General features: G+C 48.1%; 1 protein-coding gene across 1 annotated transcript; it reads right to left on the reverse strand.

Moving 5' to 3' along the window:
• Nucleotides 1-2,990: 2,990 nt before the first annotated feature.
• On the reverse strand, nucleotides 2,991-4,287 carry RETN (resistin). The gene is made up of 4 exons (XM_060094485.1): nucleotides 4,151-4,287; nucleotides 3,863-3,990; nucleotides 3,429-3,506; nucleotides 2,991-3,130 (listed from the first exon to the last, which is right to left on the reverse strand). Exons 1-4 carry the CDS (start codon nucleotides 4,285-4,287, stop codon nucleotides 2,991-2,993), a joined length of 483 nt encoding a protein of 160 aa, XP_059950468.1.
• Between the last annotated feature and the right edge of the window lie 10,958 nt (nucleotides 4,288-15,245).

The following is a 15,245-nucleotide window of genomic DNA, read 5'->3' on the forward strand; positions in this document are numbered from 1 at the left end:
TGGCATTACACGTTTCCCTAGCTCCGATGAGGCTAAGACCAGGCTCCAGCCCTCTGGACTTTGAGAAAAAGGTAGCCCCAGAACTGGAAATCCACAAGCAACCATGTCATGGTGGCCTAAGAGGGCTCCATGGGGTTGCCTGACCAGATCCTTTCATGGAGCAACAGTTTCAATTTTCTTTTAAGAGAGAAAATGTGTCCTAACCAGGTATTGGTTTAGGGTGAGCACATGATCCAGGCCCAGCCAATCAAAGTCCAAAATTTGACAAAGGGGTGGGCAAAATGAGCCAGACTCAACCAATGAGACTCAGGCCGAAGGCTTTTGGGATTCTTTTGTTTGCTTGCTTATTTTGGTTGTGCCAGCATGCATGCGGGATCTAGTTTCCTGACCAGGGATTGAACCTGAGCCCCCTGCATTGGGAGCACGCAGTCTTACCCACTGGACCACCAGGGAAGTCCCCAAGCCTGAGGCTTTTATTGGGTTAACCAAGAAAAAGGGCATTCACTCTTTTTTCCCCTCTGTCAGACTGCCAGGATATAAGCCTGGTGCTGTGACAGGGGAGAACTTGCTTGAGAGTGAAGCCAACACTTAAGGAGAGCAGACCTGACAGGGAGTCGGGTCCTGGAGACATTATCTGAGACCCTAGATCCAGCCATACCTGAGTCTGTTGTTCTAACCCTGAGCCTCTCAGTTACATAATCCAGAAATGTCCTTCCACTTTTGCTCGAGCTAGCTTGACGGGGGGGGTCTGCGGCACCTGCAACTAGCACAGTCTTGGCTACTACAGGGGGCTGGGCAGTTGGCAAATGAAGAAAGAGGCTTAAGAAGGGGCTTTGCCTGTCAAAGTCTGCACTCTGAGACAGGAGGATGACTGTGTTGGAACTGAGACCTCTAAAGAGGCTCTTCTTGGGGTCCAGATACAGGGGGACAATTGTGGGTCTTGGAGACAAAGAGGCACTCGCATCAGGGTCAGGGGACAGTGAGGGAGCGGGATGGACAAGGTACTACACTCGCCCTCTCTGGTCCTTAACACTCTTCTGACTCAGTGGTCCCACTCCAACCCCATGGCCAAGGTGGGGTGAGGAGGGAGGACCTGGGAGGGGAATCCCTGGATTGGGGTCTGGTGGGCTCCATGGGCACCAGAAGTGTTTGTGTGATCTCAGCTCATGACTACCATGATCAGACAGATGGGTGTACCATCATAGGGGGTGGTTGTCAGTGGGAAGAGAGTCCAAAACATCCTGAAAACCACAAACCCACCCTGTCACCCATTCTTCAGCCTCTGGAGTGTGCTGCTGGGGTCTGTGACATTTAAGTCTTGGGTCCCTCTTAAGACTGGGTACTGGGGCTTCCCTGGTGGTGCAGTGGTTAAGAATCTGCCTGCCAATTCAGGGGACATGGGTTCGAGCCCTGGCCCGGGAAGATCCCACATGCCGTGGAGCAACTAAGCCCGTGTGCCACAACTACTTGAGATTGAGCTCTAGAGCCCACGAGCCACAACTACTGAGCCCACGTGCCACAACTACTGAAGCCTGTGCACCTAGAACCCGTGCTCCATAACAAGAGAAGCCAGGACAGTGAGAAGCCCGCCCACCGCAACGAATAGTAGCCCCCGCTCACTGCAACTAGAGAAAGCCCGTGCACAGCAACGAAGATCCAACACAGTCATAAATAAATAAATAAATAAATAAATAAATAAATTTAAAAAATGACTGGGCACTAAGTGTTCTGAAGTCTCTGTCTGCATCTCTCAGGGGCTGGATTTTGAGACTCCTGGGTTAAGATTCTCAGGAAACCGGACGTTGAATCACCTGGATTTGTGCCCACAGCAATGCTGAGGATTTGCCTTCTAGGGCTTTGACTCCAGACTGAGACCAATGTCATCCAAGCTGGGGTGGGGACTTGATGTTGGAAGTACGAGTGTCTGTCTAAGGCATACATGTGTCTATGTGTCCCTAGGTCCTTCTCCACAGTGGGCATGTGTGTCTGTGGGCGCAGTGTCTTTGTGTGACAGTGGTAACTGGGTTGTGTACTGTGTGTGCACATGGCCATGTGTAACTGTGTACATAGGTGTAGTGTGTGTACCTAGGTGGTGTATTCACCTATGTGTGTGGTTATTTATTCAAGACATTTTCCTGAGCACCTACTATGTGCCATGCTCTCTTCTAAGCGCCAGGATACACCAAAGAGCAAACAAGTCCCCTGCCCTGTGTTTTCATATTTGAGTGTTCATGAGGGGTACGAATGTCCCTTGATGCAGGTGGGGAGTGAGGGATGGCGCTCAGGACTCTGGACTCAGCAATGGATTCAGGGATGCACCCTGACCCTGGGGCTGCTGGTGGCTTGAGGCCCTGGAGTGTATGTGGGGTAGGGGGCGGGGGGGTTCCTGTCCTGTACAGACCCAGATCCCGATGAGGCTTCATTGTGAGCAGTGGGGGAGAATGGCCCAGCAACTTCCCAGGAGGCCCGAGACCCTAGGGTGACCGTCAAGGTGGCCTCAAAGGTAACACTCTCGGGACCTCCCCGCTGGTCCAGTGGTTAAGACTCCACGCTTCCAATGCAGGGAGCACGGGTTCGATTCCTGGTCGGGGAACTAAGATCCCACATGCCCACCCGGTGTAGCCAAAAATAAGTAAATAAACATTACACTCCCTTCCCCTCCTGAAGAAGGCCATGAGCCTTGGGTGTGGTTGTCATTACAGGAAGTTAAGGCCCCATTTTCGGAAGTAGAAGTGGCGGACAAGGGAGGGGGGGGGAATGGGGCGGAAGAAAGTCACGGCTGTCCCCCACCCCCCTCCCTCTGGCGCCTTGCTCTTTTTGAAGATGCCGGTTCAGTCACCCGCACCCCACAGAAGACAACAGCACAGGGACCGGGCTTTCTCCATCATCTTCTCGGAGGTTTATTTCCAGCCCCGCCCCTCTGAGACAGGACCCCGCCCCTCCGAGGCCTGGCCACGCCCCCAGGCCCGCGCCCTTCCGCAAGCGCAACCTTAGGCTATTCCGGCCCGCAGGCGACAGCAGCGAGCTCCGGTCCAGTCCATGCCGGCGCACTGACAGTGGCACGTGGTCTCGGCGCGCACGTCCCACGAGCCACAGGCAGAGCCACAGGTGCAGGCGGTGACGGCGAAACCTGCGAGGGGGAGCGAGAAGGAGAGAGCTTGGACTCTGAGCCAGAGGCTGCGGGCCTGGGGTTCCAGGGGGCTGGCAGCGTGGGCGGCGGGGAGGCTGGGGGCCTGGACACCAGTGTCCTGAGGAAATGGGGTCCGGGAGTTGGGGGAAGGGGCAAGGCTGGGAGTGCAGACCAGGACATTACAGAAGTAGAGGCTGAGACTCTGTGGTCCTAGAGAAATAGAGGCTGGACGTAGGGGAGGGGGTTTTGGGGTACTGAGAACAGAACTGAGAGCCTGGACCACGGGTTCTGTACTCACCTGAGGGGCAAGTGACCAGGTGCCCCCTGGAGGTGACACTCCGGCAGTCCAGGCCAATGTCCCTTACTGCCTCAGGAACTATGGAAGGAGTGACCGAGGTAACTGTGAAACCGAGCTGCCCCTCCTCCAATCTCATGCTGCCCAGGCCCTGGTGGTTTGGAGGTGGGCAGGGGGCTCAAGAAAACGCCCCTGGGGAAGGCCCAGGGGGTCGGGAGCTCATCACCTCCCAAGATTCTGCTTTGAGGTGGGTGTTTTGGAGGGAGGAGGGTTTGGAGCTGTTGTTAAAGGTGGAGCTGGGTGGGAAATGGCGTTGGGTTGGGTTGGGGTTGAGATTTGGTTGGGGTTGGAGTTGGGGTTGGCTTGATGTTCGCTCCATGTCAGGGATCAGAGGGGCCCCTGAGGCCCCTGCCGAGGTTGGATGCGAGGGTGCTCACTTAGGGAACTGATGAATTCCTGGATCTTCTCACTGATGGCTTTATCCATGGGACACAGCAACTTGCCACACACCAGCAGCCCCAGGACTGGGAGGAGGAGGACAGAGAGAGCCTTCATCCTGTAGGTGCTGCAAGAGGGAACCGAGAGACCCCAGCTGCGTCAGCCCCTCTCCAACCTGGGAAGGGTCAGGCCCACAGAATGTGTGCAATCGGGAACCCTGGGTCCCCACGGGGGACGGGGCTGGAGGCCTAGCTTTGCCCTTAAAGGCGGGAGCAACTGTCACTTACCCTCTCCGTGGACTCAGCAGGCCCAATTTTGGACACGAATGACGTGCCTCTGCCTCAGCTCTCTCTTTAAGGCCTCCGAGTGTGGGGCTTCCTGTCTTGGCTAAGACCCCTGGCATCCTGGGCCTCCCTTCCCACATCCGGGGCTAAAAGGAAGCCCCCAGGGTAGAGTCCAGGGACCTAGTGGTGCCACAGCCTCTCCTTCGAGAGCCTTCCCTTCCCACATCCAGGCTGGGACTGGTCCAGAGGGTAGAACCTGGGGGATAATTCCAGGAACCATAGTCAACGGGGCAGGGAGAGATACAGGAGCTTGCACGGAGGGCAGGGGGCACACAAATGTGACCAAAATAATGTCCTTGTTTGAGAACTGCATGCCATGTTCATTCCCAAAAAGCTATCACCATAGAAGAGATAGATAAAATCATGGTTTATTCCTTTGATAGAATAATCGACAACTGAAGTGTGCAAACTATGGCCCATGGGCCAGATCTAGCCCACCATCTTTTTTTTTTTTTGGCCACACTGAGCATCATGCAGGATCTTAGTTCCCCAACCAGGGATCGAACACCCATGCCCCCTGCAGTGGAAGCACGGAGTCTTAACCACTGGACTGCCAGGGAAGTCCTGCCTACCATCTATTTTTGTATGACTCATGAGCTAAGAATGTTTTTCACATTGTTTGGGTTTGTTTTGTTTCCAATATGGATGGATTTTTTTTAAAATTGTGGTAAAACACATGTAAAATAAAATGTACCATTTTAACCATTTTCAAGTGTAAATTCAGCAGCATTAAGGCAGTGTGACCACCGAGGCAGACACTGGAATGCTGTGGCCACAAGCCAAGGAATGCCAGAAGCCACCAGAAGCTGGAAGAAGCAAAGAACCGACTTTTCCCTAGTCTTTAGAGGGAGTATGGCTTGATTTCAGACATACAGTGTTGTGTAATCATCACCCCTGTCCATTTCCAGAACTTTCTTTTTATCATCCTAAACTGAAACCTTACCTATTAAACACTAAGTCCTACTTCCTCTTCTTGAAGCCCCTGGTAATCTCTAATCTAGTTTCTATTTCTATGAATTTGCCTATTCATATAGCAAATAAGTGGAATCATACAATATTTATCATTTTGTGCCTGCCTTATTTCACCGAGCATAACATTTTAAGATTCATCCATGTTGTAGCATGGATCAGAACCTCATTCCTTTTTAAGGCTAATATTCAATTTTATGTCCATACTGCATTTCGTGTATCATCTGTTGATGGACAGTTGGGTTGTTCTCACCTTTTGGCTATTGTGAAGGATGCTGCTATGAACCTAGGGGTGGCACAGGATAAAGACACAGACGTAGAGATGGAGTTGAGGACACAGGGAGGGGGAAGAGTAAGCTGGGGCGAAGTGAGAGAGTAACATTGACATATATATTCACTACCAACTGTAAAATAGATAGCTAGTGGGAAGCAGCTGCAGAGCACAGGGAGATCAGCTCACTGCTTTGCGACCACCTAGAGGGGTGGGATAAGGAGGGTGGGAGGGAGACGCAAGAGGGAGGGGATATGGGGATATACGTATGCATATAGCTGATTCACTTTGTTATACAGCAGAAACTAACACAACACTGTAAAGCAATTATACTCCAATAAATATGTTAAAACTTTTTAAAAAAATAGCTTTTGAAGGATGCAAAAGAAGTGGGCAGCTCTAACTACAGGCAGGGTGAAAAGCAGAGAGAATGTGTGGAACCCCCTGGGGCTCCCCAGGGACTCAGTTTGAAAACCCTTAGTTCAGTAGCAGGAAAGAGTTATATATGGCCTGATAAAGAAATGTTCACATATTGAGGTCTGGGGAAGTCATTCTGGCTTATACATGAGTTAACGTGAATTTTGTGCTAGCTAAAACAGCCTGCTTGTGGCCTATGAAAACTACATTGTGCATCTGCTTTAATTATTAAAGAAAAGGGCACACTGACCAGACGTCAAGAATGTCCATGTTCAAAATAAAGATTAAAGCCCCTCTTCCTGGGATGCCAGGGCTGGTCCTCCTTTGATGATAAGACTCCCTTCCAGGTGCCAAGGTCATACTGACTTGCTGTGTACATGTTGGTCTGTTTTTCTGAAACCTTGAAGGAGTGTGTCCCTGACTTGTTTGATGTTCTTTGTTCTTAGAAGATATAAAACTGTGCTGAAGACCCTGCTTCTCCGGAGCAGTTTCTCAGAGTTTTCCTCTGAGAAGCTGTCTTCTGGGCTATAGTCCTCAGTTTGGCTAAAATAAAACTCTTTCTATTGCTATTATTGATTGTTTATTGATTATTGTCATCGATAGCCCCTTAATTCTCTTTAAAAAATCCCTTTATTCTCCCTGATTTCTACCAGCAAAACTGAGCTCTAGTGACCTTTTACATCTAATACTACTTAATACAATTCTAGAACCAGGTCTTTAAAAAGTACAATAGGGCAATCACATACCTACAATTTTTAAAAATCAATCTTATTGAGGTATAATTTCCATATAATAAAATGCATCTATCTTAAGTGTTCAGTTGGATACATTTTGACAAGTCTATATACCTGCATACTGCATGAATGTTCTGTTTTTCCCAAGTATTGCTTTTAAAAAAATCAGGTATAATTTACATACGACAAAATTCGCCCTTTTTACTGAGTTCTATGAGTTTTGACAAATGCATACAGTTGTGTAACCACTGCCACCAAATACTTATAATTTAAATTATAATTGAAAAAAAAAAGAAGTTTCCCAAAGATCTGAAGGAAAACTGTCCTGAAGTCACAGAGAAGGAGATTTTTCTACCCATACAACTGGTTTTCCTGTGCACTGCAGATCTTGTGAATATTCATAAGTGTTACCAGCTTGTTCTTACCTCTGTTAATATACATCTGTCCTTGAACTAATTCTGAACAAAGAGGCCTGTATCACTCAGAGGACTGGAAACTGTTACCACTTCTTGTGAAACTGACTTCTAGAGGCAACCTACGCTTCTGATTGGTTGCCTTGCTACATAACTTGGCCTAGTGATGATGTCGTAATGACAGGTAGCTCTGCCAATCAGAAGAGAATCATTGACACCTGCTTCCTGTCCCACAAGAATGACAGAAAATAAAAGTAAAAGCCTTGATAATTATTAGAGAAATGCTATCAAAACCACAATGAGGTACCACCTCACACTGCTCAGAATGGCCATCATTAAAAAGTACAAACAATAAATACCATATATATATATATGAACACTGTATCACTGTGTTGTACACCTGAAGCTAACATGACATTGTAAATCAACTGTACTTCAATAATAAAAAACAGAATAAAATTTAAAAAACTGTTGGTGGGATGTAAATTGATACAGCCACTATGGAGGAAAGTATGGAGGTTTCTTAAAAAACTAAAAATAAAACTACCATATGACCAAGCAATCACACTACTGGGCATATACCCTGAGAAAACCATAATTCAAAAAGAGTCATGTACCACAATGTTCATTGCAGCTCTATTTACAATAGCCAGGACATGGAAGCAACCTAAGTGTCCATCGACAGATGAATGGATGAAGAAGATGTAGCACATATATACAGTGGAATATTACTCAGCCATAAAAAGAAACGAAATTGAGTTATTTGTAGTTAGGTGGATGGAACTAGAGTCTGTCATACAGAGTGAAGTAAGTCAGAAACAGAAAAACAAGTACCATATGCTAACACATATATATGGAATCTAAAAAAAAAAAGGTTCTGAAGAACCTGGGGGCAGGACAGGAATAAAGACACAGACGTAGAGAATGGACTTGAGGACACGGGGAGTGGGAAGGGTAAGCTGGGACGAAATGAGAGAGTGGCATGGACATATATACACTACCAAATGTAAACTGGATAGCTGGTGGGAAGCAGCCACATAGCACAGGGAGATCAGCTCGGTGCTTTGTGACCACCTAGAGGGGTGGGATAAGGAGGGTGCGAGGGAGACGCAAGAAGGAGGAGATATGGGGATATATGTATATGTATAGCTGATTCACTTTGCTATAAAGCAGAAACTAACACACCATTGTAAAGCAATTATACTCCAATAAAGATGTTAAAAAAATTTAAAAAAAAGGGGAATAGTGTGGAGGCGGGAGGGAGAGTCTGACCACAGCTTCCTGACAGCCTCCACCTCGTGCCCCATGTCACAGATGGGAAAACTGATGTTGGGTGAGGTTGAGTCACTCCCGAAGGGGAGATTTCAGATCCAGATTTGTTGGATGCCGAAGTCCTTATTTATTTATTTATTTATTTATTTATTTATTTATTTATTTATTTGGCCGCAGGTCTTGGCTTGTAGGATCTTACTTCCCGGACCAGGGATTGATCCTGGGCCCCCAGCAGTGAAAGCACTGAGTCCTAACCACTGGACCGCCAGGGAAGTTCCTCAAAGTCCTTACTTTTAACCAAGGCATTTTTCCACCCGTACCATGAGGTGGGGGGTACATGGAGTAGGCAGGGTGCTGGGGGAGAACACATGGAGGGTAAAGTAAGGGGCAGGTAGGAACAGTTTCCTAGAACCCCTTCTGACCAGCCCAGCTCTTGGGGCCCTGCCCACCCAGGATGAGCTGTCTCCCCAGCCCCTTCCTGTGGTACCTGCCCACTCTCCCCTGCCCAGCATATCCAAGCAACAAGAGCAGATGCAAAGGAGCTTCAGAGATGCTCTGGTGGTGATGCCACGGAGGCTGCAGCCCCCTTCCTGGGAGTCCCAGCTCAGCCACTGACTAGCTGCATGACTTTGAGCAAGTGGCTAAAGCACGTCTGGGCCTCAGTTTCCCCATCTGTAAAATGGGATTATTCTCAGTGATTACCTCATGGGGCCTGGGTGACAATTAAGTGAGTACTCCCACCCCCGCAGCTTTATTGAGACACAGCTGACATATAACACTGTGTGCGTTTAAGGTGTATTACGTGACGATCTGATACATGTGTTATGTTGAAACATGATTACCACATAAGGTTAGATAACATCTCCATCACCTCATATAAGTACCTCTTTGCGTGTGTGGTGAGAACACTGAAGATCTACTCTCTTATCAACTTTCCAGTACACAATACAGTGTTACCTGTAATCACCATGCTGTCCATTAGGTCCCCAGAATTCATTCATCATCTAACTGAAATTTTGTCTCCTTTGACAAACATCTCCCCCACCTCCCAGGCCCTGGTCACCACCATTCTGTTCTCTGCTTCTATAGCTCAGCTTTTTTAGATTTCACATATAAATCTTAAAAACAAAAACCGATAAAACAAACCAAACTCACAGAAACAGAGATTGGCAGTTGCCAGGGTCTGGGAGGTCGGAGAAATGGGTGAAGGTGGTCGAAAGGTACAAACTTCCAGTTATAAGAGGAATAAATTCTGGGGGTGTAATGTACAACATAATGACGATGGTTAACAATACTGTATATTGTGTATTGAAAAGTTGCTGAGAGAGAATTTAAAAGTTCTCACCACATGCACACGGCAACCATATGAGGGGATGGATCTACTATCTAACTTCATTGTGGTTGTCATTTTGTAATGTATTGTCGACGAAAATAATAAACTATAATAGGAATAGAAAAGAGGGGATTTTTTGTTTTTGTTTTTTTTTTTGGGCCGTGCCACAAGGCTTGTGGGATCTTAGTTCCCCGACCAGAGATCAAACCCGGGCCCACAGTAGTGAAAGCGCCAAGTCTTAACCACTGGACTACTAGGGAAGTCCCAGAAAAGAGTTTTATTTGAGCCAAACTGAGGACTATAGCCTGGAAGACGGCCTCTCTGATAACTCTGAGGAACTGCCCCAGAGACGCATGGTTTTCAGCGCAGTTTTATATCTTGTCAGAACAAAGAACATCAAACAAGTCATGGAGACACTCCTTCAAGGTTTCAAAAAAAAAAAAAAAGAAAAACAGATCAGCATGTACACAGCGAGTCGGTATGACCTCGGCGCCTGGGAAGGGAGTCTTATCATCAAAGGAGGACCAGCATTGGCATCCCAGGAAGGGAGGCATTTAATCTTGATTTTGAACATGGACATTCTTGACTTCTGGTCATTGTGCCCTTTTCTTTAATAATTAAAGCAGATGTACAATGTAGTTTTCATAGGCGACAAACAGGCTGTTAGCATAAAATTCAAGTTAACTCATGTATAAGCCAGAATGACTTTCCCTATATCTCAGTGTGAACATTTCTTTGATCAGTATATATGTATTAAATCACTACGTTGTACACCTTAAGCTTATCTCAACGAAGCTGGGGGAAAACCAGATTCCACATTTAAGTATTTGCCTGTCTCCATCTGACTTATTTCATCCAGCAAGTACTTTATGTAAATCTATGTAGACGATACAGAATGAGGCACGGTATGTAGTGGATGCTTCAAACGTCGCTTTTTTGGGGGAGGGGGATCAATATTTCCCAGAATTTCCCCAGCCACAGACAGGGATCAAGGCTCTGAGTGGTCACTCAATGTGGAGGGGCCACCAGCCAGGACTTCCTCTTCCTGTCCTGTCCCCTCAATACCTCAGCCCTGGGGACCCCATCTCAGCCCAACAGGAACAGAACTTTGCCACTTTCAGGGCTATTTCCTCACCTCCAGGAGCCTTTTCACAATATTCTTGGCAGTAGCTGTTGGTTAACTTGTGTTTTCACATTTTGAGCAACTTTACAGAAAAAAAAAGTGGGGGGGAAGCTTGCCTTGCTTCCTTGACATCTGCTGGGTTCCCTGGGGCCACTCAGCCCCTCCCCCAGAGGCCTCAGGCAATTCTTGCTTTGCTAGGGTCCTGGGGATTTCACCATCCCACCTCCACCCCTCTCTGCCCAGCCGGCAGCTCCACCATGTCTGGGACCCTCATTTTTTCATTCTTTTTTAAAGCAGCTTTATTGAAGTATAATTTACATACCACATTCATCCATTTCAATTGTACAACTCAATGATCTGTAGTAAGTTTCACAGGGTTGCACAGCCATTACCACAATCCAATTCTGGAAATTTTCTATCGCCCCTGAAAGGAATGTTGTGCTCCTTTGCAGTCACTCTCTATTCCCACCCCCACCCCTAGGCAACCACTTTCTGTCTGTAAATTTGCTTATTCTGGACATTTCCTATAAATGGAATCGTACACCATGTGGTCTCTTGCATCAAGCTTTTTTACTTAGCATAGTGTTTTGAGGTTCATTAATGTCATAACATGTATTTTGGTCCTTGACTGAGCTGCATTCCATCGCCTGGATGTACCACACTGATTTCCATTCACCGGTTGATGGGCATTTGGATTGTTTCCACCTTTTGGCTATTATGAATAATGCCATGAACATTCCTGGACACGTCTTTGTGTGGATGCATATTTTCCTTTCTCTTGGGTGAGTTCTTTTTAATGCAGGGTCAGTTTCCATTGTCTAAATGTACCGTAAAGTATTTAAACTTTTTTTAGTTTTTTTTCTAAAAACTGAAGTAGAGGGCTTCTTTGGTGGCGCAGTGGTTGAGAGTCTGCCTGCCGATGCAGGGGACACGGGTTCGTGCCCCGGTCCGGGAAGATCCCACATGCCGCGGAGCGGCTGGGCCCGTGAGCCATGGCCGCTGAGCCTGCGCGTCCAGAGCCTGTGCTCCGCAACGGGAGAGGCCACAACAGTGAGAGGCCCACGTACCGCAAAAAAAAAAAAAAAAAAACCAAAAAACTGAAGTAGAGTTGATTTACAATGCTGTGTTAGTTTCAAGTGTACAGCAAAGTGATTCAGTTATACACACACATATATATACATATATATTCTTCTTCAGATTCTTTTCCATTATAGGTTATTACAAGATACTGAGTATAGTTCCCTGTGCTATACAGTACGTCCTTGCTGTTTACCTATTTTATATATAGTCGTGTGTCTATGTTAATTCCAAACTCCTGGGAATTCCCTGGTGGTTCAGTGGTTAGGACTCAGCACTTTCATTGCCGTGGGCCCGGGGTTCCATCCCTGGTAGGGGAACAAAGATCTGCACAGTGCAGAAAAAAAAAAAATCAAAAAAACCCCCAGAAATCCAAACTCCTAATTTATCTCCCCCGCTCACTTTTATTTTTTAGAGCAAATTCAAGACCACAAACCTTTCCCTCCTGTTAACTTGGATGAGATATTGCTCTAGAAGAGCCCCCTGCCCTGCACAGCACGGGCTGAGAACTCTCTCTGGTATGATGTGTCCCCATGTCCCCATGTCCCCACAACCAAGAGCATCAGTGCTCACCCCAGGGGTGCCCTCCTGACCTTCCAAAGCCCTGATGCTGACCTGAGGAATCCTTTTTTCTCACTTTGTGGAGTCCTCCTTCTTGGCACATCCTGAGAACCACCGCCCAGCCGGAGCCAGACCGTCTTACAGTATTAAATAATAATGATGTATTATTGTATTAATACTATACTATCGTGGTATATATTAATATATTATTATTGTGCCAGTCAGTGGTTCCTGGATGTTGCCTCTAAGCTTATACCATGACCACCGGTGACTCTGGGGTCTGTTCCCACCCCAGGCCTCCCCTATGAGCTCATGTGTCCAGCTGCTTCCCGGGGATTGAGCGACCTAATCCACACCCACAGTAACACGTAACAAAACGCGCTAGGTTGTAACTTTCCATACGAACCAACTTCAGTAGTTGCTGAGAGTCCTTTCAAGAAGGATCCCAGCTGATTCCAGTGGGAGGAATGACAAGTTTGAAAATAATCTTCAAGAGATATTGGCAATAAATAAATAGGTAAAATTTTAAAGTACAGAAAAAAAAATTGGGGAATTCCCTGGCAGTCCAGTCGTTAGGACTCCGCGCTTTCACTGCGGTGGCCTGGGTTCAATCCCTCGTTGGGGGACTAAGATGCCACAAGCCTCGCAGCGTCGGGGAAAAAAATAATAAAATTAAGTTTAAAAAAAGGGGGGGGGAGAGATCGGAAGGAATCCATGGCTGTTAAAACCTTTATGTGGAGAGTTGTTGGAAACCAGGGACACCTCCCGCCCGCCCCCAACCCACCGACCAATCGTAGGGGAAATGACATCATGGAGCTCCTGACGTGAGGCTTCACAGGACGCAGAGAGAGGGTGGATTTTACCCTCACACGAGGGTTTTGAGAATTCTGTGTAATGCATGTGGAGGGCTTGGCAGGATGCCTGGGACGTGGTCAGGGCCTGACACTACCGGCTGCTGTGGCCCATTTTCGGGGGCGGGGATGGGGGTGGTCCGTGAATATTTGTAGAATCAAAATGTCCCGAGGTGGGAGACTTTACAACATCATCTACGTACAAATAAGGGCCAGAGGCCGAGGCGATTTAAGCAACAGGGTTTCGCTGGCGCTGAGACGAGTAACTTTTATTATGAGTTATTGAGTAACTCATGACCTACTCCCTCTCCCCCGCCCCCGCCGTCTCTAATTAGGGTCACCCAAGCTCGGGTTACATACGCTAAAGATCAAAGCAGCTGGCAAATTCAGCCACAGCGCCCCCTGGCGCTCGGAGCGCTGATCTACCTAAGCGGGTCCCGGAGGAAAACCGCGGCTTCCCAAGGAGGAGCGTTTAAAAGTTAAACTTTTTAAAAAATTAATTAATTGATTGATTTTTGGCTGCGTTGGGTCTTCTTTGCTGCGCGTGGGGGCGTGGCAGCTACTCTTCGTTGCGGTGCGCGGGCTTCTCATTGCGGTGGTTTCTCTTGTTGCGGAGCACCGGCTCTAGGCGTGTGGGCTCAGTAGTTGTGGCTCACGGGCTTAATTGCTCCGTGGCAGGTGGGATCTTCCCCCACCACGGATCGAAACCGTGTCCCCTGCATTGACAGGCGGATTCTTAACCACTGTGCCACCAGGGAAGTCCCTAAAAGTTAAACTTTTAAAACCATCTCCCTCCCACTCCGTCTCCCAGTCGAAAGGCTTCCCTGCCAAGGCCGTGGCGGGTGTGGGGGGGTGGCATCCAGGGCCGGCCGTCTCAGTGGTCTGAGATGACCCACTTTCTCCCCTGCACTTCATCTACTCGACAGACTTGCACGTCCATCTTTCTGCCCTATTACGCGTTTCGCATAAATCTTAGTAGAATTGCTGAATCGCAGGGGTTTTTGCTTCTCCAAGGCCCTGCCTACAAAACCGTCCGTGCGATTTTTCTGGGAAGAGTGTCTTTAGATTTCTCTGAATTCTCAAAAGGATAGGTGACCTCAAAATCAGGGCCAAGTCTTCCGTGGGCAGGGAAGGAGGGCCTCAATTGTCCTGTGTCCGCCCACGCCCCCCTGGTCCCAGTCTTGGAGGGGCCACAACTCCAGAGGTGACAGGATGGAAATGAGTAGCGCTCCACTGGGGGGCGCTATACCCAATTTACCCGCCCACCAGGGTCCCCTCCCCAGGCACTCATCCCAGTTGAGCCCCATCGCCAACATTAGACTTGGGGCCCCCACCTGACCCTGTTCAGATCCTTTCTGTAGTTTCCTATCACCCCAGCAGGGGCCAAATCCTCACTCAGGCCCCAGGTGGCTCTCAGACCTTGTCGTCCCTCAAGACCTTTCCCTCTGGCTCCATTCCGCTCTCTTGCCTTTGCCTTCACTGTGCCCTCCCCTCCCTTCCCAGACCCCTCTTCACTTTCATTCTCTTAAGTGCCACCTCGTCCAGGAAGCCTTCCCAGGCTGCCCCTGACTGAGTGGATTATCGTGTTCTTGGGGCTCCCACAGCCACCTGTGCCACAGACTGCCGGCCTGGCTGTGTGTCTGTGCCCCAGGGAGAAGGGCCTTCATCTATCTTATTCAGGCTGTGAGATTCACATCTCACTTTAGCTGAGTGTTATGGGCGGAACTGTGTCCCCAGAAAATTCATATGCTGAAATCCTAACCCCCATGCTTCAGAATGTGACTGTATTTGGAGACAAGATTTTTAAAAGATAATTAAGTCAAAATGAGGTCATTAGTGTAGACTTTAAGCCAATATGACTGGTATCCTTATAAGAAGAGGAGATTAGGGGCTTCCCTGGTGGCGCAGTGGTTGAGAATCTGCCTGCCAATGCAGGGGACACGGGTTTGAGCCCTGGTCCAGGAAGATCCCACATGCCGCCGAGCAACTAAGCCCGTGCACCACAACTACTGAAGCC

The sequence above is a fragment of the Mesoplodon densirostris genome, chromosome 3 (assembly GCF_025265405.1).
Source record: "Mesoplodon densirostris isolate mMesDen1 chromosome 3, mMesDen1 primary haplotype, whole genome shotgun sequence".
Classification (NCBI taxonomy): Eukaryota; Metazoa; Chordata; class Mammalia; order Artiodactyla; family Ziphiidae; genus Mesoplodon; species Mesoplodon densirostris.